The following is a 26590-nucleotide window of genomic DNA, read 5'->3' on the forward strand; positions in this document are numbered from 1 at the left end:
GCAGGAAAATGCTCTCAAGAGAGAGGAACCCTCCATTAAACGATATCATTGAGGCTGGGCTAATACCAAAACTAGTGGATTTCTTGAGCTACCATGATAACAGTACTTTACAGTTTGAAGCTGCCTGGGCCCTCACAAATATTGCTTCTGGCACCTCTGAACAAACAAAATCTGTGGTAGATGGAGGGGCTATACCTGCCTTTATATCTCTGATCACATCACCACACCTACAGATCAGTGAACAGGCAGTGTGGGCTCTGGGAAACATTGCTGGTAAGACTTGTCTGTGTCATGGTTCCTTGCCTTCCAACTTTGTAACTTTTTTGTAAAGTGCCTCCCCTAGATGGGAAATGTCTCTTGGATTTATAACCATGCAGATTTATTAAGTGTACAAATCTGTTTTTATCCTTATGCTTTATCAAAGGGGTAATGCCTAGGATTAATTCATAGAGAAATACAATTCTGTTAAGGTTTACATTAGATCAGTTGTTCCCAAACTTTTTCAGTTTGTGGCACCCTTAGTCTCTAAAATTTTCAAGGAACCTCTCCAAAATAATTACCGAGCAGTACCGTTTTAGAAGCATTTGGGTCAAAATAACGAAATAAGTATTTAGATCATGACAGAAATACTCAGTAAGTTGCTTGCAAAAATACACATCCAAGGGAAAATAATATATATATATATATTTTTTTTTTTTTTTTCAATAATTTCTGTCAAAGAATAATTTACAGCTAATAAGAGGAATAAGCTCAAACAAAGTAAAACATGTATAAAAATCATCACACTCTGTGCCCCCCCCCCCCCTTTCACGATCACACTCTGTGCCTGCCGCCCCCCATCCTTTCTTCCTGGCCATGGCACCCTCTGACAGCAGCCAGGGGTGCCGCGGCGCACACTTTGGAAATCGCTGCACTAGATTGTTTTCCATAATGAACAACGTTGCCTGTTGCCCAGAACCACCCCTCTCCCCCCATAATGCTTGAATATCCACCTCCTGATGCTGGCCACACCATAAGCTGCACTCTACAACAATTAAGAACTCAGACCCTGCCCCCCACTGCTACCCGGGTAAACAGGACACTTCTATGTAGAAAACTGTTTCCTAGACCATGCATACAGCAATTGGGAGCATGTGTACTCATTTGACTTCCCAGAGGTAATTTCCTCCGTCCCAGCTTCCATTATGAGGTGTTTTGTATGTATCTAGCTGCCCCCTCCCCACTGTGTGTGTATATACACATGTTTGCGTGGGTTTCCTCCGGGTGCTCCAGTTTCCTCCCACACTCCAAAAACAAACTGGTAGGTTAATTGGCCGCTATTAAATTGCCTTTGGTCTCTCTGGGTCTGTGTGTGTGTATGTTAGGGGATTTAGGTTGTAAGCTCCAATGGGACAGGGACTGATGTGAATGAGTTCTCTGTGCAGCGTTGCAGAATTAGTGGCGCTATTTAAATAGATTTTAATTCACTATCTTCCCTTTGTCACCCCCCCCCCCCCTTCTTTCAATTCACCCTTTCTCTCGCAACTGTGAATGTGCAGATTAAATAGTCTGTTACCACCATCCTGAAAAGGCACAACAAGACAGGTATTGAGGTACCAATGCAATACTTATTAAATGCGCTTCCCATTCCTTGGACCACTTTTGGTGGATACACCACAAGAACTGCCGTTTTGGAAATGCTCTGAAAAAAAAGTCAAATTGTGATCAAAGTCTCAGATCCTTACACTTTCCTATTTGTCCTGCTTCCAGCACATCACCTTCAGGAACTGACTGCTGTCTAATATATCTCACCCGTTGTCAGGTGCCTCCTGTAACAAGATAATCAATGTTATTCACTTCACTTGTCAGTGGTTAATGTTGTGGCTGATTAGGTTTATAGGAATAGACACTATACACTAAGGTGCAGCAGTATGGAGGACATGCTTTGATTGACACTGCTGTAACTTCGTTTGGAGCCACCTTCATTGGGACATTCTTCACATCTGTGTGAGATGCGTTCAAATTGCATCAATATACTATGAAAGGAAGACTTTTACAAGTTAGTGTTCATCTCATTTTAAATGAAAAAAATGCTTGGCTGCAACTGAGTATTGGCATTTAGTGAGTCTGTCACTGAGTTGCTACAAATTTGAGTTGACTCCACAGGCCACCAAAATGGAGGACAAGGAAAGATCTTGAACTGCTTTTGCTCTTCCTGGATAAAGAGGTCTACTGCCTTCACTGTTACTGTACAGCAGGATGGAGCCTGATCCATCCCCAACAATCTGAATAACTCCTACCCTCAGTAAGCTGTTAAGTTAGGGGTGCTTGGTTTCCTACATTATTCTAGCTGCTGGTAACTTGTCCTTTTTAGTACTCTTGTAGAGCCTATGGAAGGAAAGGAGAGCAAAGTTCAACAGTCTGTTTTGCTTGTGACAAACATTGAACACATGAATGGATCTCTTGTACAGTATGTAGTTAGCAAACTTGGAAAGCCCCTAAGCAGTTTAAGGAACTTGTAGAAAAAGCTGTTTTTTTGTTGTTTTTTGTGAGCAAGGAAGATCAGAAAGAGGACAAGGTCTCTGACTGTCAATCTTCAAAATCCATATTTGTCTATAGATTATCTATATGAAATCCTAAGTTGGTTTTTTTTGTGGAAATTTTTGCCTAAACACATACCAGGCTATGGGGATGAAATGAGGAAACAATTTCCAAGAGGTACAAATATTTTTGAAGATCTTGGTAAAAAGGGTAGTTTTGTCAGTGCATCAAGTTGTGGAAACTTTAAGGAATGGGTGGCAGGTGGAAAAGTCAGTCCAATGTAAAGAGGTTGGAGCATATGGCACACGTTGGTTCCAAAAGTAGATGCGCCTATAGCCAGTATGACAGCCAAAGCTACTATTCTGCTTGAAGTTGGGGTCTTTTAAGGGACTCCATGGATAAAAAGATGAAGTCGTGTGGTGGTTTTTTTTTTTTTTTGTTTGTTTTGTTTAGCAACAACTAACTAAGGGATTGGAACTAGGAAAGCCGTTGAGCAGCAGACACTCGAGCAAAAAAAAAAATAAAAATAGTCTAGCTAGTCAGTATTCTGTTCTTCAGAGATGAACTAAAAACCATGATGCAGAAGTCTGGAGGCAAATCTAACTGCGTGCGCCAGGATCCAAGCTCTAAGTGAGAAGTTGTGGACCAGGAAGACTGGATGTAGTGGGGATATTCTGTCTAAAGAATGGAGGACAAACAAGGACCCCACAATGACTATTGCCAGGATCTGTTTCCATTAATATTAGTAGGGGGCAGATATACACAGTGTGCAGAAATATGATCCTACGCTTTCCCAGCGCAATATGTTTTGGACATTGTAAGATAGAGGGTTTTTCTTTTTGTTTGTTTGTTCAATCCAGGACTCTTATCCACCCCAGCAGAGTTGGAAGCCTTGCACAACAGTCTTGATAATTTGAGAGAGGCTCTGGCAAATTTCTCTTGCTCCTTCAGGTCAGACAGACAAATTTTTTATTACTTACTCCTTTCACACTTTTCTGGACTATTCGTCATCTGTGAAAGGTATATTCCATAGACCTGTTTTCATATTCCTGTTGCAGTTAATCACAAGAAATTCCTCGGGTCCACACTTTCAGTTCACCTGTCTGTCTTGCAGCCTGGCAACATCTCTTTACCAAAGTGCTAGTTGAAAGTGTGGTGTCATGATATGGTCCTATTTGTACAACATCCTTGTTGTAATTGAGTTTGAAATATGTCAACTGCAGGAGAGCTTGATTTTTTTTTTTTTTTTTTTGCTAGAACATGGCTGTATTGTGCACAGCACAGTCATCTCATCACATCAAATAAAGTTTCTGTTCCAAACAAACTATACAAAACCGAAGAAAGCTGTATCAAGATCCTAGATCCTTGGTACAAACTGCAGACTTTTTGCCAACCTATGGGCCAACTTTAAGAAACTCTTATATTTGACCCCCCACCCACTAAAGGAGGATATTAACATCTATTACCACGTATTAAGATTCCATTCCCACATCTGTGGATTATGGTGTTTTAAACAATCCCTGGATAATCCTATGGATAATTGTACTTCCTTTCTATATAAAAGGAAAGGGATTACTACCTTGTTGTATATTTTTTAAACTCTTGATGTTTTCGCTGCCTAACATTTACCTGTTATCTCTAATATATTTCCCAGTGGCGATTTTGTCACTTCTGGCCAGCATTTGGGTCTGATTATTGCATCTTGGCGTTACTACCTATTTAATGATGGGTAAGGGACTTCAATTGTTTGGGAGGTCTACCTCCGCCATAGCAATCATCCCCTAGGCAAGGTGGCATATAGAATTTCCAGCTGGAGCTTTACTTGGTGGGATCACAAAGGTCTCTGAATCGTACTGTCATACTGTCGAACCACTTGAAAGTCTCTAAGCTGGTGGCAAAGAACCATGCTGTGTATATATATATATATATATATATTTTATTGCTGGCTGGTAAACCCACCTTCTGGCACAGATCATGGTCACAAAATGAGGAAAAAATACATGTAAATGTCTTAAAAATTAGAGCAGTGTGTTAGGCAGTTAATACTTTCATCCTCCAAAAGGGAATACTTCAGAATATTGTCTGACAACAGGACTGTTGTGGTATTCATAAGTTACCAAAGAGGTGCCAGAAAGCTGACGTAGCAAGAATTGTGGCAGAAAAGAAAACGGAGGTCCCTTGGCATTGCCTGTAGCAATTCACTAGAACATAATGGCATATTATGTCAGGCGTTAACCAGTTCATTTCTGACATTTCTGTGGGTGTTTTGCCTGGGGTATGTCTTCCCTCTGTTTACACATTTCTCACATTTTTAAAAGATCAAAAGAGAAAGCAGAAGTGATGGCCAATATGGAAGTATTGCCATGTCATCCATGGTAGCATGGGAGGTGCTCTAGGAAAGACCATTACCTCTACCTCTTCCACCAAATATGCTGTACCAAAGTTCATTTCTCCATCCACATCTGGAGCAACTAACTTTAATGGAATGGAGATTGAGCCTCCCTTCAGTCTTACCAGTTCCTGTTCAAACAGTGATCAACACTTCCCACTTCTTGCCTTCTGCAAGACAGAGTTGAGCATGCAGAAGCAGAGCACTTGGGGGTTAGATTTTGAAATTTTGAAGCTCCCCACCTTCTCAGATCTAATAAAGTGTCCAACTAAGTGTCTTATGGGTTTATAATTTTATAGTAACCCCCCTCCCCCCCCCCCCCCCCCCAGGTTTAAGATGGGGCAGGTGGCACCCCTTACCTAGTGCTGATGCCACATTGCCCTGGACCTGGGGGGATAAAAAGGCCTGTGCCTGGCGTGTAGGGTGCAGTAGAGATTACTAAGCCTGCTTGGTCAAGATCCCTGGCCCTTTCCATGGCTGAGCTAATTAGACTCGCTATGTATCTTTAGGAGGTGTGTGGAAATCAACTTTCTTTCCCATTTAAACACTGAGGGCCTGAGTCATTAAGGAAAGTAAGGCAAAAAAAAGGTTTTTGCCAGAGAACATTTACCCATGTTACAATGCAAGGGGTGCAAATAAGTTTATTTTGTATGTACGGAAAATACTGGCTGTTCATGTAGCATACAAATATTTGATAGCTTTAACTTTAAATTTCAGTGTAAAAATAATCTAGGACATGCCCTATCCCAACTATAAATCTGTCCTCACATTTTCAATTTACCTCCCCCTCCAATGCAACATGGTTTTGCCTGGAAGCAAACTTACTCCTTTTTTATGCATTGCTCTCCTTAATGACTCAGGCCCTGAATGTCTAAGTTTGTTATTTGTTTTTGTACAAAAACCAGACCAGGGGATGATGAGGAGCTGCATTATATACTGTCTAGGTATCTTTCTTTTTATCTAACTGGGTTACTTACTCCATGGCAGCCACTACATTATATATATCTTGAGGAAATGGATTCAATGGTAACTAAAATTTTATTTTTATATTTTAAGCCAATTGATCAGCTAAAATCCAAGGCTTTCATTGGCATTTCAGATCAATAATATTGACTTACAGTATAGCCATTGCACTGTAATGTTATGCAGAAATGGGGAAACTTATTGTATAATTTTCCTTTAAAAACTATTTTCATTTCTCACCAGGTGATGGTCCAATGTACAGAGATGCACTGATCAACTGTAACGTGATCTCACCACTATTATCCTTGGTGACTCCACAGACACCGGTATTTAACTTTCTGTACATTCCCCTCTCCATGTATCCACTTGCACTATTTTATTACAATGGCTAACGCTGCAATATTAATGTAACAATTTTTTTACACATTTAAAAGAAAAAATATATGGTTCTCAGTACCCACACTCAACTTCATGTAGACAGACTCCATGTCAATGCACAAATACTATCGTCCTTGTAACTTAGGGTTTTCAGATGTTGTCTCTTTTCTTTCCCAGTAAATGAAGCATCCAAACTATTAATAAATTATGCTGAACATTATGTAAACATTCAGTAGTAGTTGTGTGCCTTTTTTAGCAGATCATCTTTTTAGAAACCATAATTTGCCCCAAAATTAAATGTTTTTTTTTACGCTCTATTTTCCTATTTAAAAATATGCAACTTTGAAGAACTACGTATTCATCATTGGCACAATAGTGAGTCTTCACTTATTGGTAAACTCATGTGGACTTCTCCCTGTCTTCAAAGTAGTCTTAAATAATTTATTCAGTAAATTCCTATCATTCTGTATAAGAAACACTAACTTGTATGTCCGTAACTGTAATTTCTATTTACTTCAAGTGTTTCTCAACAGCTGACTGGTCGTCTAATGTTGTCCCTTGGTGAGCATGTATGTGTGAACAGTGCTAGGAAGTATCATTGTAGAGCATCAACCCAGTGTAGTTTCAATTCCCAACAATGCCAGTGGGATGATGTTTTGGCTGTGCGAACAGGGGCATGCATTGTACAGATTAGTTGTGGCCTAGTGTTGGTAGAGGGAACATACTGCTTATTAATATTTAGGTGGCCACATATGGTTTGATCCAGCCACTCTATAAAAGAACCATACTACAGCATTAAGATTCAATTTAAGCACGCACGTAGGTGGCCAAATTGGCTGTAATTTGGCTTCATCGGGGTCTGTCAGGGCAGTGTCGGGACATTTGTATGCATACATCAATAGGATTGCTAACGGTAATTGGATGTAGTGGTACCATACATGCAGCAAGATCTCTCAGATTACCAGATATCTTAGTGTATGGCTAGTAATAAGAGTTTGTTGGGACTAGAGAATATGTCAGGTAAATAACTGAAAGATCTGCTAATGTAAGTAAATAGTACATTACGTTGTAAAATATTCATTCATGCTGCTATCTATTGGCACCTCTTTACAGATTTCACAAATGGGGTCAGCTATGGTTGGTCTCTAAAGGCAAAAATAATCACAATATGAGCTGCCTCTTAATTATTCACATCAACACTATTTGCAGATTTCATTAGCGTTATTTGTGCTAAAATCCTTTGGCTTAAACCAAGCGCTTCATTTGTATGTGTTTTTTTAATGTTCAGTTTCTATTGTAATTAAAAAAAAATAAAAATATTGGTGTAAAATTAGCCTTTCATTTATTGTCCCTGGAGAACTTGTATGATGGCCTCAAAGGTCTCTGGTATGATCAGACCCAGAGCTTGCGGTGAAATTGCTATGCTGTACATGAGATCAGCCAGTATCCTCCCTGTGGCCAAAATTGTAGGGTAGCAACCAGTTTCTGCTCTGCAGATATGGGTCCCCCTAAATGAGTGTCCTCCTTCTGGATGTGTGGAGCGACAATCTGGAGTAGCTCCTGGAATGTGGGATCGTTCATCCATATGAAATGCCTTAAGTCGTGAGGATTGTAGTCCCGTATCTCCTGTAGCAGTGGATTATGTGAAAAGGCGCCTCTCCTCTGGAACCACTCCTTGGTCCAAGAAGTCTGATTCTTTCTTCTCCCCGATTCAGTGTGTGCAGCGTTCTTGCCAAGGCAAGAAGCAACAAAGCTTTTTTGTTTCGTTTAACAGGTTGATCATATTTCAATAAGTCGTAACAGTGTGAACTGAGTTTCCGAAAGTAACTATACACAAAGCTGAACAATGTAAATAATAGCAATTAAGACCTTTCATGTTTGTGGGGGACAGAGGAAAATCACAGATCAGATGGTAAAACGCATATAGTGTGTACACATGAATAGGCATGCTGATTGATTGGGACTTTGTCATTGGTAAAATTGTTAACGATATCTTATGAGGAGAATTTTTGGCTTTTCTTCAACACAAACTCCTGATACGTGTTGTATGTGTTTCACAAAGCCTAATTGCGCACATAAGATCAGACAAGGCACAATTGGTTAGTTTGTATGTGTTGTGTTATGATCTTTACCTGGCTTTAGGAGGACAACAGGGGAGGGCTGGCCCCTTTTATATAGATAAATATATATTGTACCAAAAATATATATTGTACCCTTTAAGGATGGGCCGCTACTTGTGGGCCAGTGCTGTTTGCTTGCCCCCCGGGCTAAAGTCTTTATAATAGGTCAGATTTGTTTATAACCCCTAAAACAAATCTGACCGATTTATAAAGTAGAGGTACCTCTATTACCACTTGTATAATTGGTCAACTAAAATATTCATAAATCTATATACAGATATGTCTGAATCACTTTATTGCTATTTTAAGTGTTCATAGATGTTTACAGTCCTGAAGTACGGTAAATACATATATATCTATATGGTTATACAGCTTTATGATGAGGTAGTTTTGAATATAGGCCCTTTCAGCTCTGGGCCTGGGATTAAGCAACACTATAAAAGCCCCATTTATATAGATAAATATATATTGTAACAAAAATAAATATTGTACCCTTTAAGGATGGATTAATACTCTGGGGGGCCTGGGCACATTAGACAGGGTAACCCCCTATCATGTAACATGGTTATCATTTTAGACAAATACACTGACAATACTGTGTGCAATATTGTTCGGTGCACACAGTTTTGCCTTCACGAGCAGTACACAGTGAAGCAGGACATACCTCCCAACTGTCCTAAGCGAAACAGTGATCAAAATTCAGGACTGTCCCACCAGATTCAGGACATTTTGCAGACTGTTCTGCTCTCTCCTACCTGTTCTTGTCACTGTCACCACTTGTGGCTGCTGGTTACTTTAGTTCCGTTGCTGGTTGTCTGGATCTTTGGAATATTGGAGGCCCTATATAGTAAAAAAAATTAAATAAATGGGTACATAAAATTTAGAAAACCATCCCCGGCATTAAATCAATATATAACCCACGTTTTAGAATTAGATCCCCCTTTATGCCCACATGCTTTAGTCACACATGCCCCCCCCCCCTCTGCCCCAGCACCTATAGCCGCACATGCCCCCCCCCCCTCTGCCCCAGCACCTATAGCCACACATGCCCACCTCTTCCCCCCCCCCCCCCCCCCCTTCACACACGCTAGCTCCCCCATCACAGTACCCCTTCCTCTTACCTTTTTCTACATGAGTGACCCCAGGCATAGACAGACATGCTGTAGTTCCTGCACAGAACTCCATCAGCCCCGCCTACACTGTTTTACATGTGACTACTGCGGTCACATGACAGTGATCTGAAGCTCTTACCGAGATGTGATGGAGACAGCCTTTGCAGTCTGTGCAGGGGCTGTCACATCGCGTAGTACTGACTGCAGGGGCATCATCCATTCACAGAATATTGTACTAAAAGCTGTAGTACAATATTCTATGAATGAATGATGCGGCTGCTGTGAGTACTACGCGATGTGACAGTCCCTGCACAGACTGCAAAGCCTGTCTCCATCCCATTACCACTGGACCACCAGGTGGCCCAAAATACTATTCTTCTGTCCGGCCCGGGTGCCATATGCCCCCCCTGCCCCACCGGGCCAGCCCGTCCCTGGAGGACAAGCATTTTCGCCTCATTAAATCTGTGTTGTGCTGTTAATGTTGGCATGAAATCCTCTCTCAAAGCTTTATAGTATTCTATCCGAAATCTGTCTGGACCGCGGGGGATATGCTATTGGTTAACTACTCAAATGGTATCTGACGTCTTGTTTTGTTATAAGCTGTTCTAGGATAAATCGTTCCTCAGGTGTAAGTTTAAGTCGACAAACTGCTTTTAAGAACCTAATGCCTGTCTCGTTATCATAGCCTGCAGTGTATAATGACTGATCATACTGCTTGAATTATTTTGCAGATAATGGTGGGATCAGATATGTTTTAATGTGTTTAATATGACACTGGGTATGCTATTCAGCCCTTTTTTAATGAGATTTGCTAGATGATTCCCTAATTTTATTGCATTTTATTTAATGCAAGACATGACCCAAGTACAAGCTTCGAGGTTTCCCAGAAGTGTGATATCGGTGTTGTAAGTTAACCACGTAATTTATGCCAAGTTGACTTAATCACCTTGAAACAATCACTCCCCATCTTAAGTCCAGTTTCTTGTGTAACATTTTCTTGTGTAATATTTAGGTGTATCTATCTTGATTGTTGATTGCCATGGTTATTGGGATGTGGCCTGGTAATTTTTTTTACAAGGGCCCTTTTGAAAACAAGTGATTGCACACTAACAATTTTTTTAATTTCCAAAGAGGGTGGGAATAAGAGTAGTCTTTATGAAGGGGGATAAGCTGTCATGGGTCTAAGATCTAGATTTATGTTGTAGTGTGATGCCGTTGAGTATGTTGGAATGTTTTGGATTGATCACAGACAGTGTGGAGAAATCCTCTGATTTATAAAGTTTATCCTCCCCATTCTTTTTGGTTAGGTTGATTAGGATGGCTGGCAGCATACAAGTTTAATAAAGTGTACTTTGAGGGAAGATTTTAGTAGTTGTAACTATTGATAGGACAGAGTTCACTTTCTTTGGACAGTATATATGAGATTTCAACAAAATGGGCGCGTGTGTATTGCATTCCCATATCCAGGTGTCTTGGAATGTCCTGGGGAAACTCTCTGGACAACAATGTTTGGGTAAAGTCTTATGAGGTGCAAGACCACTTTTTTACACTTGGTGATTAAGTCCTTTTACTTTCCAGGATACAATATTAAATCATGTTGGTGTGGCTCCATTGTCTGGGGAATGTTTATCAAATTTGTGGATGTTTTTTCAATTTCATTTTTGAAGCATGAGCAATTGAAAGACTTGTATCTTGATAGGGTGCTCTTCATCCCAGCAAGCAGAGGAAAGTAGGCCTGAAGGTTTGGAACTGGTGGCAGGTGAACAACTTGAAAATTCTAATTAAAAGTAATACTAGGTTTAAAGTTGTAACTTTGAATGTCTAGTGATGGACAATCTCTATTAATGGATTGGTCTAATCTATAGTGTTTACAATCTCCCTCCCACCCATTGCCATATTTATAACTGATGATATGCATTTTAGCAGCTTCTGATTACCTTCCCATTCTGCACATTAAGTTTTCCAAGATATAAAAGTGACTAATGTGATCTTATTTTTAAATCCTTTCTTTTATAAGGGAGTTGACTACATGTGCTTACTAACTACTTATTTATAATGGAGAATTGTTGCTTCTCTTCCAAGATCTTTTCTAACTAAGATGGGTTGTTTTCCTGTAGTGGTATAGGACCCCAACGTTGTCTGTGTAATTTAAGTTTCATTATCAATGGTCTTGGGGCGTGTAGCATCTTTTTGCCTTTCTTGGCTGGTTCTTTGAATAAACTTTTTCACATAAAAAACCCCAAAAAAAACAAAAAACAGATTCTTGTTGTAATTCACATTTTTAGTAAGTTTCCCTGTTTCCGGAGAGCACAGATAGTATATAGCTAAAAAACACTAAATGAAGTGTAGAAGCAGAGAAAGGGGAAGGAAAGGGAGGGTGGGGGGGGAGTCACTAGTCAAGGGGGAGTGAAGGAGAATGAAAAACAGAACATGACCAAAACAAATGGTAAATGGCTAAAGGTCTTTGAATGCCAGGGGGGGTGGGGGACCCATAGTGCTCTGTCCAGGGACTCCAGACACTATGAATTGCACAGGGATATGGCAGATAATGCTGGTAATATATTCCATGTGATAAACCTGCCATATACTATTAATGATAGATGGGAGAGGGCAGGTCTGGGTTTTTCCAGAATAGAGAATTTTGGCATCTTACGGCACTAAGTGTGTAATGAGTTTCTGGGTGTGTAGGAACCTTTGGAATCGAGCAGGGTCGTAGAGCGTAATTGAGGGGGAGAAAGATATTTTTTGACAGAAAATGGAGTTAATTGAGTGGTTGGTATAAAAGAATCCTTTTTCCACCACACTGGATGGACATCATGTGATTGGCGCAACAGTTAAAGTTTAAAACTGAATTTGAAAATCTACTAAATTGTGCTTCGAAGGTCAGATTGTAACATTTCCTAGACGTTACCAGGTCGCAGAATTTTCACCAAGACCTTTCCCCTTCCTAATATGTAGTTTATGTACTACCTTCAAGAACAAGATACAGGATGATTGTTTGGCAATTCAGACTCTAAGTACCAATGTTTTTCTAACGTTTTTCACATTGGAAGGAACTGCGTGTGTGTGTGTGTGTGTGTGCCAGGGGCCGCGCCTCTTCTCCTCCTCTCGGTTTCAACGACCCGGACGTCTCCATGACAACCGGGGCGTCTCTTCCGGTTTTGCAGCCCCGACCATTGGCAAGGCAACGGTTGGACGTACATTCTTCTAAACAGTGCACCCCGGCATTACAGAGCAGCCAGGCGCCTGCGCTGCAGCAAGTACAGCCTGTGGGCTGTTTAAACAAAGTGCCATTACCTACTCCTGTGGTCTGTTACAGGGCAAAGCCCTGATTGGTCAATGTCACTATTTAAGGCAGGGAGGGCTTAGCCTCCCTTCCGGTTATAGCGTCCTAGTTGTGTACTATTGCTGACCTGCTCCGGATACTGATTGCTGGATACCCGTTGTGACCTTCTACCAGTTTACTGGACCTTGCCTGTGACCCTGACTTTTTGGCCCATACCTTGGATTCTGCTTGTGACCCTGACCTTTGGTGTGTTTTCTGACTATTCTACCCTGCAAGTGACCCCTGACCTTGGCTTTCGTCTGACCATCCATCACCATCTCCGCTGTTTCCGGGCCTGCACTACAGTTTCGTATTACGAACCTACACTACATTGGAGTTAAGTCCTGGGGGCATCCAGGTACCTGTGAGCGCGTCTAGCTCTACGGGAAAGGCGGCTGCTTTATAGGTGAAGACCTCTGCCTAACAATGTGGTGGTTAAATCTAATTGTAATGGTGGCATGCTTCTCATTCATACCTGTGTCTGTAATCTTGCATAGATGACACATCCAGGTTTCCAAAAATACAGTAGTCTTTCAAGTCTGTTTAATATTATGGATAACTGCATTTGATAAGTGATGGCTATTGCATCACATATGGTATCAAAACTGATCTAAATTCATAGTTTGCTAGTTATAAACCAGTCCTGGCTATAAATGGTCTTCCAGGTGGGTGTCCTTTTTATTGTGTAGATAATGAAGAGCGAAATTGGTATACAGGAAATATTCTGTGTAAGATTCATATTCTTTGCATATATCCCCATAATTACAATTTAATGTAATATTATTCTCTTACGCCTGTATGCTCTATGGTTATTTAACATCTGTAAACATTTCATGCTACCCTGAAGCTACTCTTAAATATATGCCAATAGAATTTCCTTGTGCCAAGCATCAAATAGTCCTTAATCTTATTGCCTCTTGTACCATCTTATGACACTAAAGATGCCCATAAAAATTTTTGGTGCTCAGTCATTTTGGGCACACGCTGATTGGTTAAATTGGCTAAAGTCACTACTTGCATTGGTAGCTTAAGTTCTTGGATGGACCCAAGAATATAAATGTTAAAATAGTTGGCCACACAGACTTTTGGTGAAATTGGATAAGATCTGGCTGAATAGCAAGATCTTTTCTGGAATTATTGGGGCTTGATGGTGCAGTAGGAAAGAGATCAGCACAGGCTGAAAACTAATCTCTCATAAAGGTGCCAAATAGTCAGGGTGCTATTGATTATTAGACACTGCAGTTTTGATCAGATACCAATTGCCTGGTGAGCAGATTCTGTGAAGGTAAAACAATCATAAATGTCTAGATAAGTTGACCCATCCAGTTTATTACATAAATGAATGTGACTATATATTTGTTTTTGTTTTGTTTTTTTGTTTTTTGTCTTTGGATGAAAAACAAACTTGTAATTTTGGAGTCTAGGCAACTCCCCCCTCCCAATTATCAATCACAACTAATAGTGAAATGGTAGGACACTCAACCATTGATCACCCTTGCCTCTCAAACCTACTGTAATTTGTTTCTCACTTAGCTTTTGTGTACAACAAAGCACAACAACCTACATTTTTATCTATAATTTGACAGCCTGCATCTGTTGTAATGTGGCTAGGCCTCAGGAAGCAGTACATGGCCTATAACTATTGGTGTGGAATCTTAAACTCTTCAATAGAATTGCTAATATGGATCCTCCAATTCTGTCTGAAGATATGGGATATTGAACACTCTGCTAAACTTCATATATTATGCAATAAATGTAATGACTTGATAGTTGGTATCCCTACAATATTTTCTCATGAAAACGTATATAAATTGGTGGCCATGGACTGACTAGGGTTTATAAATTTGTAGTTAAATGCCTATGTCCCCCAGTCCTATGGCATGTTAACAAATGTCAGTTTTTGTCATTATGGTACGCTTTGTATCCACTGTAGACTGATTTTCTTTATTTTTTTTTATTTAAACTTTAGATTGGTTTTCTCAGGAACATTACTTGGACACTATCTAACCTATGTCGAAATAAAAATCCATACCCTCCCATGTCAGCTGTTCTTCAGATTCTGCCAGTGCTAACACAACTCCTGCATCATGAAGACAAGGACATCTTATCGGATACATGTTGGGCTAAGTCCTATCTCACAGATGGAGCCAATGACAGAATTGATGTGGTTGTAAAAACTGGTGCGGTTGACAGACTCGTACATTTAATGTCCAGTGATGAACTTTGTATTTTAGTGAGTAACTTTTGTATTCACTATTAATCGTTATGAAAGATAGGTAGTTTGCACATACTAAGTCTACAGGTATACACATGGATAAAATTGCAGTTAAAAGATCCACAAACATTAAATGGCAGACTTGAACAGTAGTGGTCATTGAGGACTGACTTCTGGCCAATTAGTGTACGTTGACACATCCACATGTGGTGTTGGTCCCCCTCTTGCTGTTGAAACACTCTCCATTCTTCTGAGTAGGCTTTCTATAGATTTTGGAACAGGGCTGTGTGGATTTGAATCCTTTCAGCCACAAGATCATCTGTGCGGTCTGTCACTGATGTTGGGCAATAAGGCTCACAGTGGCATTCCAATTCATCCCAAAGGTGTTCAGTGGGGTCTAAGTCAGGGCACTGTGCAAGCCAAGATTTTCCCCACCAAAATCTAAACTTAATTGTTTTTTAATACATGCTACAGTACTCTGTGGTCCTGTTCTGTGGGCTTGGTGGTCTACTGTTTTGTGGCTGAACTGTTGCTCCTAGCAGTTTCCACTTCTTAATAACAGCACTTATAATTGATCAGGGCAGAAATTTCAACTGCTTTTTATTTGAAATGTGGCGTACTATGGGTTGTAGTGAAGAGCTTGCTTTCAAGATGGTAGTCATTCTACTGTTATTGTTTTGACTCTGCATGCAGTATGCTTTATTTTATGCACCAGTTTGCAATCTCCAATTAGTGTGGCTGAAATGGCCAAACACCATCATCACCATTTATTTATATAGCGCCACTGATTCCGCAGCGATGTACAGAGAACTCATTCACATCAGTCCCTGCCCCATTGGACCTTACAGTCTAAATTCCCTAACACACAGACAGATGGACTATTGTCAATTTTGATAGCAGCCAATTAACCTACTAGTATGTTTTTTGGAGTGTGGGAGGAAACCGGAGCACCCGGAGGAAACCCACACAAACACAGGGAGAACATACAAACTCCTCACAGATAAGGCCATGGCCGGGAATTGAACTCATGACCCCAGTGCTGTGAGGCAGAAGTGCTAACCACTTGCTGCCCAATTCACGAATTAGAAAGGATGTCCACATAGTTTTGGCCATGTAGTGGATTTCTAATGTACAGTTTTAAAATGTTTGTTTGCATGATCTTGTTTCCAAGAAGTGCTTATTTCATTTTTGTGTCCTAAGAATAGCTGTTGCCAAAAATATATTTTCTTTGGCAAAAATATATTAAACATTATAGGTTTGGTAATCCCATGCATTATAGGTACACAATTATTGTCTACAATATGTGTACCTTTTGGACACCTAAATCAGCTATCAGTATCCCTACAGAATCCTTTTTGAACTCCTCACCCTCATCTACAAGGCACTTTCCCACTCCACTGCCCCATATATCTCCAACTTCCTCTCCAGTCACACTCCTGTTCCCTGCGATCGGTTAATGACCATTGCCTCACCTCAAACCCACTCCAGAATCCAAGATTTTCCTGGACTGTCCCTCCTCCACTATCTGACTGTCCTCTAATCTGTGCACCTTCAAACGGGCACTCAAAACTCATCTGTTCCTCAAATCCTGACAGCCATACACCTAACCATCTCTCTACGCTTGATCTCCTCACCTCTATTCCCCTGTCCCCTTACGAGCTCCACTTGCACTTGATCCTATCCACTGACCCCCCATTGTGCTGGCTGTCTGTTTGCCTCCCTTTAGGATGTAAGCTCTTAGGAGCAGGGCCCTCTTCCCTCCTATCTAATAGAACTATTTATGTTCTCTGTGCTAGCTATTCTTGGAGTTTTTGGGGTCTTGGTATTCATTTATTCCATACAGTTTCACTCTGTATGATCAACTGTTTGTACTCTGTGCAGTGCTGCATAAATCTTGTAGTGCCTTAAAGGATGATAATGTAGTGTACATGAGGGAGGGCATGCCTAGGCACTAGGTTGGTGCCTGACTTGACTCTTGTGTTTGTAATCAACCAGACATTCCAACCTGGAAGACGAAAGTCTTCTGGAACGTCTATGGCACAAATAGATATTCTACGAATTGGTCACTTTTTATAAAATAGCCTTTGCAAATTGTCACATTAACTTTTAAGATAAGTTCATGCTGCACCATGTTATAAACTTGTATTTTATCCATTTTTTTATTTTTAACCTAATAGACTTTACGTAAATTTTATAATTTGTTTTTATTCCCCTTCCTGCACAGACACCAGCCCTTCGTACTATTGGGAACATTGTCACAGGTACAGACAAACAGACCCAGATAGCCATTGATGCTGGTGTCCTGTCTGTCCTGCCACAGCTCTTGCGGCATCCCAAGCCAAGTGTGCAGAGGGAGGCAGCATGGGCTCTTAGTAACATTGCAGCAGGACCAGCTCCACAGATTCAACAGCTAATTACCTGTGGCCTCCTTCCTCCACTTGTGGATCTTCTCAAGAAGGTAAATGGAGGCATGAAGTCTCGCCTACTTGCCAGTTCAATTGTAGCATTATTGGTTCAGTTTTAACATTCTGGAAGAAAATGGCAAGTTTCAGAATTGCAGTCTTGGAGATTTTCGAGCCAATGTGCCTACTACTTATAGCTCATTGATACTACAAGGTCACTTTCTGTCTATAAGACATGTTGGCAATACCCTTAACCTTAAAATTTCCTTTGTTTTGTAGGGGGACTTCAAGGCTCAGAAGGAAGCTGTATGGGCAGTAACAAACTACACTAGTGGGGGCACTGTGGAGCAAGTAGTACAGTTGGTGCATTGTGGTGTGTTGGAACCATTACTCGACATACTTACTGTTAAGGATAGTAAAACCATTTTGGTTATCCTTGATGCCATTACAAATATATTCCTGGTAAGTTTAACATGTGAAAAGCATTGATATTTTACTGGACACTAAATCCAATCCATACATTTACTTAAACATTAATTTACTTTCTTGCAGATAAATTTACGGTGGAGTGTGGGGTTTAGCCTACATTAGAGGGAAAACAAATAAATAAACATGTAAAATATTGCCATTGTAAAAGATGCTGTGGCCGGGTCCCTGCATTTTGAACTGGAGAGGTTAAATCCCTGGCGATAGCCGCCACGTGAATAAAGTGGTTATTTAAAATTGTTTAATTAAATAAAAATGTATATCTAAATGTGTGCTGCAGCACTGGGGAAGGAGAGTGTGTATGGTAGGTTAATTGGCTGCTAACAAATTGACCCTAGTCTGTGTGTGCCTCTCTGTCTCTGTCTGTGTGTGTGTATATTAGGGAATTTAGACTGTAAGCTCCAATGGGGCAGGGACTGATGTGAATGAGTTCTCTGTACAGCGCTGCGGAATTAGTGGCGCTATATAAATAGGTGATGAGGGATGTATGTATGTGTGTATATATTATATTTTATATTATATTCTAGGCTTCAGTGGCTGTCGGAAGGACTCCCACAGCAGCCACCTGGAATCCAACAGATCCAGGAGGTGCAGCGCCTCCTGGCTGTCCGAGAAGGCTAAGCCACATACTAAAGCTCAAAAAGCTTCAAGTACCAGCAGGGCAGGGACTGCTGCCCTGTAGTCTGGTTGCCTTCTCCCTGGTACTGTTTTTGGCCAGGGAGTCCCTGGATGTAGTTGTAGGTGGGAGATTTAAAAGATCACACGCCTCAGACCCTGGCACCAGGGAGGAGAGTAGGCGGAGCCCCCCCCCCCCCCTTTTTTTTCCATGGCAGCTTGTGGACAGGGGATGGAATTATAATTTTCTCTGCATTTAGCAGCAATGAAAAAATGTGTTAACCCCTCCAGACTGATTCACGTGCAGGCTGCATGAATCAATCTGGATTGGTTAAAGGGGCAGGAGGCTTGATTAAATGCAGTATTGGACACTAGCTTGGCAGGAGGTAAAGAGCCCTGTTTTACACTGAAATGTATTATTCCATCTTGTATGTAACTGTCCTTTTTAGGACTTCCTGAGCTAACAAATATCACGGCTTCAGGAACTTGCTTTGACGCCTACTTACCTGCTGTAATTCCTGTGACCTACAGATTGGACCAAATCTAATCCATTATCCGACTGTTCTGAGGTTGGGACCCAGCATTCCAGTACCAACACTATGCCTGCTACTCTGCTGTGATAGGCCAGGGGAACCATACACATCAACCCTGATCTGAAGGCAAGAGGTCAGGGGTACCAGCACAGGTGTACCAGTAAAGGGGTACACTAGCAGTGAGTTACCCAGAAGTACATGGTTTTAGGTGCTGCTAAGGAGCCTAGTGGTGGCAGCAGCAAAAACTCCTACTGCAGATAGAGGGCGCATTTGGGAGAAAGCAAGGGGATGGTGCAAGGCAAGCCCAGATAGTCCCTAGCAGCACAACGGACAGGGTGGCATAGGAGGACCATCCTGTCACAGATGCCAGTTAACAAAAGTTCTTCAAGAGCCCAAAACTTGTTTGCATGGCATCACACATTACTCATGCTACAGAATTGAAGAAAAAATGGCTTCCTATGATTCTTAGTTAATGTATTGCTCAGAAGTCTGTTTCCTCAAAGTGAATGCAACACCCCTTTCTACAGCTAGGGCGTGTATATATGCGTGTCAATGCGTGTTCTTTCTATGGGTGGTCTTGACGTTCTCTCTCCAATAGTAGCGCAGTGCCTCCACCTTGGTCAAGTCACACCAGGGTTTTTGTTGATTAGTGTCCTGGATTACGCAACACCAAAGGGAGACTGAGGAATCCTCTGCCACCTTTTTCTGGACCACAGGTGCACACACAATGTAATCGCATTGAATTGAATTTAGAATTTTGTATAAAGAGACTGTATTGTTCACACTAAACTAATCACATAAACTTAACAAAAAGCATACTACAGCGTTTGATATAACCAGGAGCGGGCTGGCCCGGGGGGCATATGGCACCCGGGCCGGACAGAATAGTATTTTGAGCCACCTGGTGGTCCAGTGGTAATGGGATGGAGACAGCCTTTGCAGTCTGTGCAGGGGCTGTCACATCGCGTAGTACTCACAGCAGCCGCATCATTCATTCATAGAATATTGTACTACAGCTTGTAGTACAATATTCTGTGAATGGATAATGTCCCTGCAGTCAGTACTACGCGATGTGACAGCCCCTGCACAGACTGCAAAGGCTGTCTCCATTGCATCTCGGTAAGAGCTTCAGATCACTGTCATGTGACCGCAGTAGTCACATGTAAAAGTGTAGGCGGGGCTGATGGAGTTCTGTGCAGGAGCTGCAGCATGTCTGTCTATGCCTGGGGTCACTCATGTAGAAAAAGCTAAGAGGAAGGGGTACTGTGAAGGGGGGGGGGGGAAGAGAGGTGGGCATGTGTGGCTATAGGTGCTGGGGGCAGAGGGGGGGGGGCATGTGTGGCTATAGGTGCTGGGTGCAAAGGGGGATGTGTGGCTATAGGTGCTGGAGGCAGAGGGGGGGCATGTGTGGCTATAGGTGCTGGGGGCAGAGGGGGGGGGGGGGGCATGTGTGGCTATAGGTGCTGGGGGCAGAGGGGGGGGCATGTGTGGCTAGAGGTGAGGGGGGCATGTGTGACTAAAGCATGTGAGCATAAAAGGGATCTAATTATAAAACATGGGTTATATATTGATTTAATGCCGGGGATTGTCTTCTGAGGTTTTTTTTTTGTAAATTTTATGTACCCATTTTGTATTTTTATTTTTACCATACAGGGCCTCCAATATTCCAAGTATCCAGACAACCAGCAACGGAATTAAAGTAACCAGCAGCCACAAGTGGTGACAGTGACCAGAAGAGGTAGGAGAGAGCAGGATAGTCTGCCAACTGTCCTGAATCTGGTGGGACAGTCCTGAATTTTGATCACTGTTTCGCTTAGGACAGTTGGGAGGTATGTCCTGCTTCACTGTGTACTGCTCGTGAAGGCAAAACTGTGTGCACCGAACAGTATTGCACACAGTATTGTCTGTGTATTTGTCTAAAATGATAACCATGTTACATGATAGGGGGTTACCCTGTCTAATGTGCCCAGGCCCCCCAGAGTATTAATCCAGCTCTGGGCCTGGGATTAAGCAACGCTATAATAGCCCCTTTTATATAGATAAATATATATTGTACCAAAAATATATATTGTACCCTTTAAGGATGGGCCGCTATTTGTGGGCCAGTGCTGTTTGCTTGCCCCCCGGGCTAAAGTCTTTATAATAGGTCAGATTTGTTTATAACCCCTAAAACAAATCTGACCGATTATAAAGTAGAGGTACCTCTATTACTACTTGTATAATTGGTCAACTAAAATATTCATAAATCTATATACAGATATGTCTGAATCACTTTATTGCTATTTTAAGTGTTCATAGATGTTTACAGTCCTGAAGTAAATACATATATATCTATATGGTTATACAGCTTTATGATGAGGTCGTTTTGAATATAGGCCTTTTCTTTTAGCTCCAACATAACGCAGTTTGCAACCTGAAGTGAAAGGCAATGTCCCAATCCACTTAACTCCTGGCTTTAGAATACACTACAATAACTTTATTGGCAATTCTCAGTTAAATCGAACTTGCTTGTGCCCAGTTGAATTTTTGTGCTTTGCTAAATAACATCCACAATAATGGCAGCTTTCCCTTCCTCCATTTCGTCACTGACTTTCTTTAGCAGACCTAGCAAATGGTGACATCCATATAATATGCTCTTTGCCAAATAAATTATCTCCGCTGTGAATTTTGCATGAATCGCTGAACACTTTTACATTTTTCTTTTGATTTGACTCTGTCCAATCTCCCTAGCTGACTATCCCTAGCCTCACCCTTGTTAAAATATATCAGTCTTGCAGTAGGGTGTAAGTTGACTCTCTTCAGGGCTGCCCACAACTACAACCCTATCTAACAAATATGGCTCTGTCTAATCATATAAACAAAATAAAAGACTTTGAACAGAGGAGCAAAGAGCAAGAAAGTTTGATAAGTACCAGACCTCTCATTGCATCCCAGTTTATAGTGCCTCCTGTTATGGTACTCTCCTCTGCCTAGACAGTGCTGGTCTCACTCAACACAACCATAGCCCTTGCTCAGTTCTGTTTCTTATCCTCTCCTCCATGCTCCTCCTATTCCAATTACTGCACTCCTAGAATCTTTAACTGCTGTTTTTAATGGCTTCTTCCCAAACTTTAATTCTACACTGCATGTTGGGAGATGTAGTTCTCTGTCTGCAGGAGAGGTATCTAAAGGACATGTGCAACCTGCTAAGGTCACCATTGCTACACAGACAAGCACTTTAAACCTTTTTTGATTTACTGACTTGTACATTCCCCCTCCCCTCTTGCTCTACACATTGATTTTTATTAGAGATGGTCACTGACCCCCATCTGGTTTTGGCTCTGGATTAAGAACTGCTTTCACTGGTGCAGGACTTACACAAACATCATCTTCATTAGCGCCCTTGTTGGCTACACAAATATCCCCCTTCATCCTGTTACAATTCTAAACTAGCATCCACAATTTGTGTATCGCCAGCTACACTTAGGCTGTTCATGCACAAATTTGCAGAAATGCCAAAAGGGGCCTTCATTATGGGTACACTATCAGAAAGGTCATGATTACACACAGCACTCTTGGATAGACTCTCCTCAGGGCTTTGTCATTTCTGAATCTGAACATAATTTTCTAATACCTTACTGTTTTCTTCCAGCTCTGCTTTTACATGTAAAAGTATTTCGACACCACTTTTGGAGTCCGAATGACAAGGTCTTGCTTGGTCATAACTGACCTTACAAGAAGATGCCTCAGTGACAGTTGCAGAACTAGCACTCGTAGAGAAAGGCAAAGGGCTCATTCTTTCCTTGCCACTGCGGGTATTGAATGGCATGTTGGCAATATTTTTATTCTTCTGCAGATAAATTTACCTGGATTACAGTTTTGTTTTTTGTTTTTTTGACCAAGGTAAAAGGTGTGTTTACATTTTTGTTTCCCTGACTTAAAAACACTATGCACTTTAACATAGGCTTTACCAGATGATGTAGAGGGATTACTGTCATGACTGGTGCCAGCAGCTGCTTGGTGCTCCTGGTTTTCTGTGTACTGCTGTGAATCCATTTTGATAACAGTACAATGTGACTGCAGATTAAGAACAACACTGCCATTTCTATTTGTATTTCAGCAATGACAATTGGCAATGGAGCTCTCCTGAATGTCACTGGAGACTGTGAAGAACACTGCTACCCCTCCTCTTTCTTTTCTACCTATGACGCTGCCCAACTGCACTAGAGACTGACAACTGTGCTACCCCTTCTCTGTCCCTCTGTGAAATGGCACTGAATCGCCGTGGAGGGCGGTATCATCAGTTATTTATATAGTGCCACTAATTCCGCAGCGCTGTACAGAGATCTCCTTCACTTCAGTCCCTGTCCCATTGGAGCCTACAGTCTAAATTCCCTAACACACATACACAGAGAGAGAGAAAGACTAGGTTCAATTTCCTAGCAGCCAATTAACCGATCTATGTTTTCGGGGGGTGGGAGGAAACCGGAGCACCCAGAGGGAGAACATACAAACTCCACACAGATAAGGCAATGGTCAGGAATTGAACTCATCACCGCAGTGCTGTGGGCCAGAAGTGCTGCTAACCACTAAGCCACTGTGCTGCACACTGTACTTATAGAATCCAAAACTTGTGAGATCCGATGTAAAGATGACGTTTTGCCTCGTTTTCAATTCAGAGTGTGTGCGAAAGTACCGAGACGGCTTGGCTTGGTACTCGGATATGCTAAGTTCGGGTGTGTTCAGTTCTCGGGGAACAAAGCCTGAGCATCTCTATTTTTTTTTTTAATCAATCTGGTTTTCATTATAAAGTTTATATCATCAAAGTACAACTTCCACTGCCCTTGACTATAACCCCAGAACTGCTCTTTGGTTACAGTTAGAACAAATCGGCTATGATCCATGCATTGGTTACATCTAATGGTAATATTGCTACTACTTTGGCTTTCAAAAATCTAGAAACTCAAAGTACTGTAGAGTTGATGTTGCAAGAGGGGATGCTCTACCCTGTTTGCTTTATTTTAGTTAAAAAAATGTATCATTCAGTATCGTGATAATTTGCTCTATTGCAGGCTGCAGAGAAGCTGGGTGAGTTGGACAAACTCTGTTTAGTAGTGGAGGAGTTGGGAGGCTTGGAGAAGATAGAGGCTCTACAGACCCATGACAATCATATGGTGTATCATGCAGCTTTAGCTCTCATAGAGAAGTACTTCTCAAGCGAGGTATGGAATAGGTTTTTTTTGTTTTTAATGAAACCAACAGCTGTTGTTCCATTGATCAAAGAAGTATTCTAAAGGAATACCTTGGTTGCATACTGGTAATGACTGACTTGGATAAACATTTTGATTCTTGTGTTTTGTTTTTTATTTTAATTGATGTAGAATATTGCAGTGTAAGTTGTAACAAAAATCAATGATCCACTGCATTTTATCAGTAGTAATAAGGTTTTCTGCACAAGGTATTGAAACCTCAGTGTATCATCGGGCTAGCAAGTGTGTTTTGTTTAACTAGTATATATGGTAAGAAGTTGCTATATGCTGTCCACCAAAAATCGGAAGTGTTGCTTATATATATATATATATATATATATATATATATATATATATATATATATATATATATATATATATATATATATATATATATATATATATATATATATATATATATATATATATATATATATATATTTTTTGAATAGAGGGAATTTGTCCTGTGCTATATATAAGGATATTGGCACTCGTTGAGGAACTGCATGACTGTGTGTGTGTGTGTGTGTGTGTGTGTATATAAACTGTTTATGTAGATATACTAGTATATAGATTGAGTACCATTTTAGTTCCTTGATCTGTGATCCCATGTTTATTACATTTGAAGAACAGGGTACAGGTGGAAACTCCTGTGATATGCAGCACAAATCTGTTTTACATTTTAACTATTTTACTACACAGCTGCTATCTGTATTGATGTGAGAACTGTTATAGTTCTGTTTCGCAGACCTTTTAAAAGTATATTCTATTATACCTTAACATACAAACTATTACTTTCATATTGATTTTGCTTCTGATCGCTGGTTTTTCTCTCAGGAGCTGGATGACATGGCTGAATTGGAGCCAGAAGCTACAAAGGAAGGCTACACATTTCAAGCTCCAAATGTGCAGAAAGATACCTTCAAGTTCTAATGCTTTATAGGAAGGTCATGGAAGGAAAATTATATTTGTTAAAAAATAAAGGAATCTGTCAGTAATCTAACGTTGACACAATTTCTAGCTCAATAAAGCAACAAATCCAGAATTTCTGTCTCATTTGAAATGCTTTTAAACCATATTTGAACTAAGTAAATGTATGAATTGAATATACATTTTTCACATATCTGTCCTAATATTCACAAATTAACTGATCATAAGGCCCTGTTGAAAAATACCTGGTAAAAACATAAACCAGACCCTGTACTTTTGTCTTGAGAACATGCTTTGAACACTCTTAAAGAAAAGACAGATATCCGCATCATAGTGTACAAAGTGTGTATGTATGATCCACCTTTAAGTGTGGAATTATTTTTACCCAAATCCTTACAGTTGTGTAGCTGTTTGTAAAGCCAAAGTCCGTAGAGGTAGGGACCTTAACCATTGAGGAACCTCATCTATGTTACTCCATTTGAAGAGTTCATGGGAGGGTTTTTGGAAAACCAGAAACTTATGCTAAAAAAAAAAATAACAAGCCATCCAGCATCAGCTAGCTCCCTTCTCTCAGCTAGATGCCAGCATCGGCAATCTACACTGCCAACATCTTCAATATCCTCACTAGTGATCAGTTAGTCCTGCATCCAAGTTGCTAAAGCTAGATGACGCCTTCTGTATCCAGGATTCCTCAGAAGAATCCTTGAGCATTTGGCCCGCTGCTGCTACTGGTAGTTGATTTTCATCCCAGAAGCAGACCCATAAGAAGACTAGTAATAGTTTAAAAAAAATAAAAAAATTGGCTGTTAATCCTTTGCAAGAAGAAGCAAGTATGAAAGCTGTCGCACAGCGGATCGCAGGTGCCATGGAGACTATGCTAGTATTAAATCTGTGACCTATACCCACCATTAATGTGGCAGGTTTTAGACAGTTAATTGAGGTCCTGTGTCCCCATTACCAAATTCCATCTTGATACCATTTTACGAGACAAGCAATTCCTCACCTGTAAAAGGAGGTTTTGCTTACACAATCAACTTTGTGGTATAGAGCTTTTTATAAAATGATGGACGTGCAGGAGATGCTGTCTGTGGCCTGAAAAATTTTGGGACATTTTCAGCATCAGCATGTAGCAGCTGTAAGAACAATTTAATTACCTCTGACACCAACTGAAGCAAGAGGTGGTAACAAGGTGGAATGCCACCCTTCATATGCTTCAGAGGATGGAGGAACAGTGAAAAGCCATCTACTCTTACTTAACAAACCATGACATTGGGAAAGGAGGGGGAATGTACTTTAGTCCAGCGTAGTGGAGAATACATTCCATTTTGTACGGAGTGCTAAAACCATTTGAAGCACTCACCTGTGCAGGGAGTT

The 26590-nt window shown here is 40.9% G+C and overlaps 1 protein-coding gene across 2 annotated transcripts in view; it reads left to right on the forward strand.

Moving 5' to 3' along the window:
* KPNA7 (karyopherin subunit alpha 7) overlaps positions 1-25331 on the forward strand; it is a 65639-nt gene extending 40308 nt beyond the window's left edge. For both annotated transcript variants that reach the window (XM_075179917.1, XM_075179916.1), the window contains exons 5-11: positions 5-273; positions 6116-6198; positions 14777-15040; positions 17247-17480; positions 17704-17886; positions 24110-24259; positions 25124-25331. In XM_075179917.1, the coding sequence (XP_075036018.1) occupies positions 5-273; positions 6116-6198; positions 14777-15040; positions 17247-17480; positions 17704-17886; positions 24110-24259; positions 25124-25219 (1279 nt within the window). In that variant the 3' untranslated portion in view covers positions 25220-25331. The remainder of the gene's footprint in view (positions 1-4; positions 274-6115; positions 6199-14776; positions 15041-17246; positions 17481-17703; positions 17887-24109; positions 24260-25123) is intronic.
* Positions 25332-26590: the final 1259 nt, after the last annotated feature.

Source organism: Mixophyes fleayi, chromosome 7 (genome assembly GCF_038048845.1).
Source record: "Mixophyes fleayi isolate aMixFle1 chromosome 7, aMixFle1.hap1, whole genome shotgun sequence".
NCBI lineage: Eukaryota > Metazoa > Chordata > Amphibia > Anura > Limnodynastidae > Mixophyes > Mixophyes fleayi.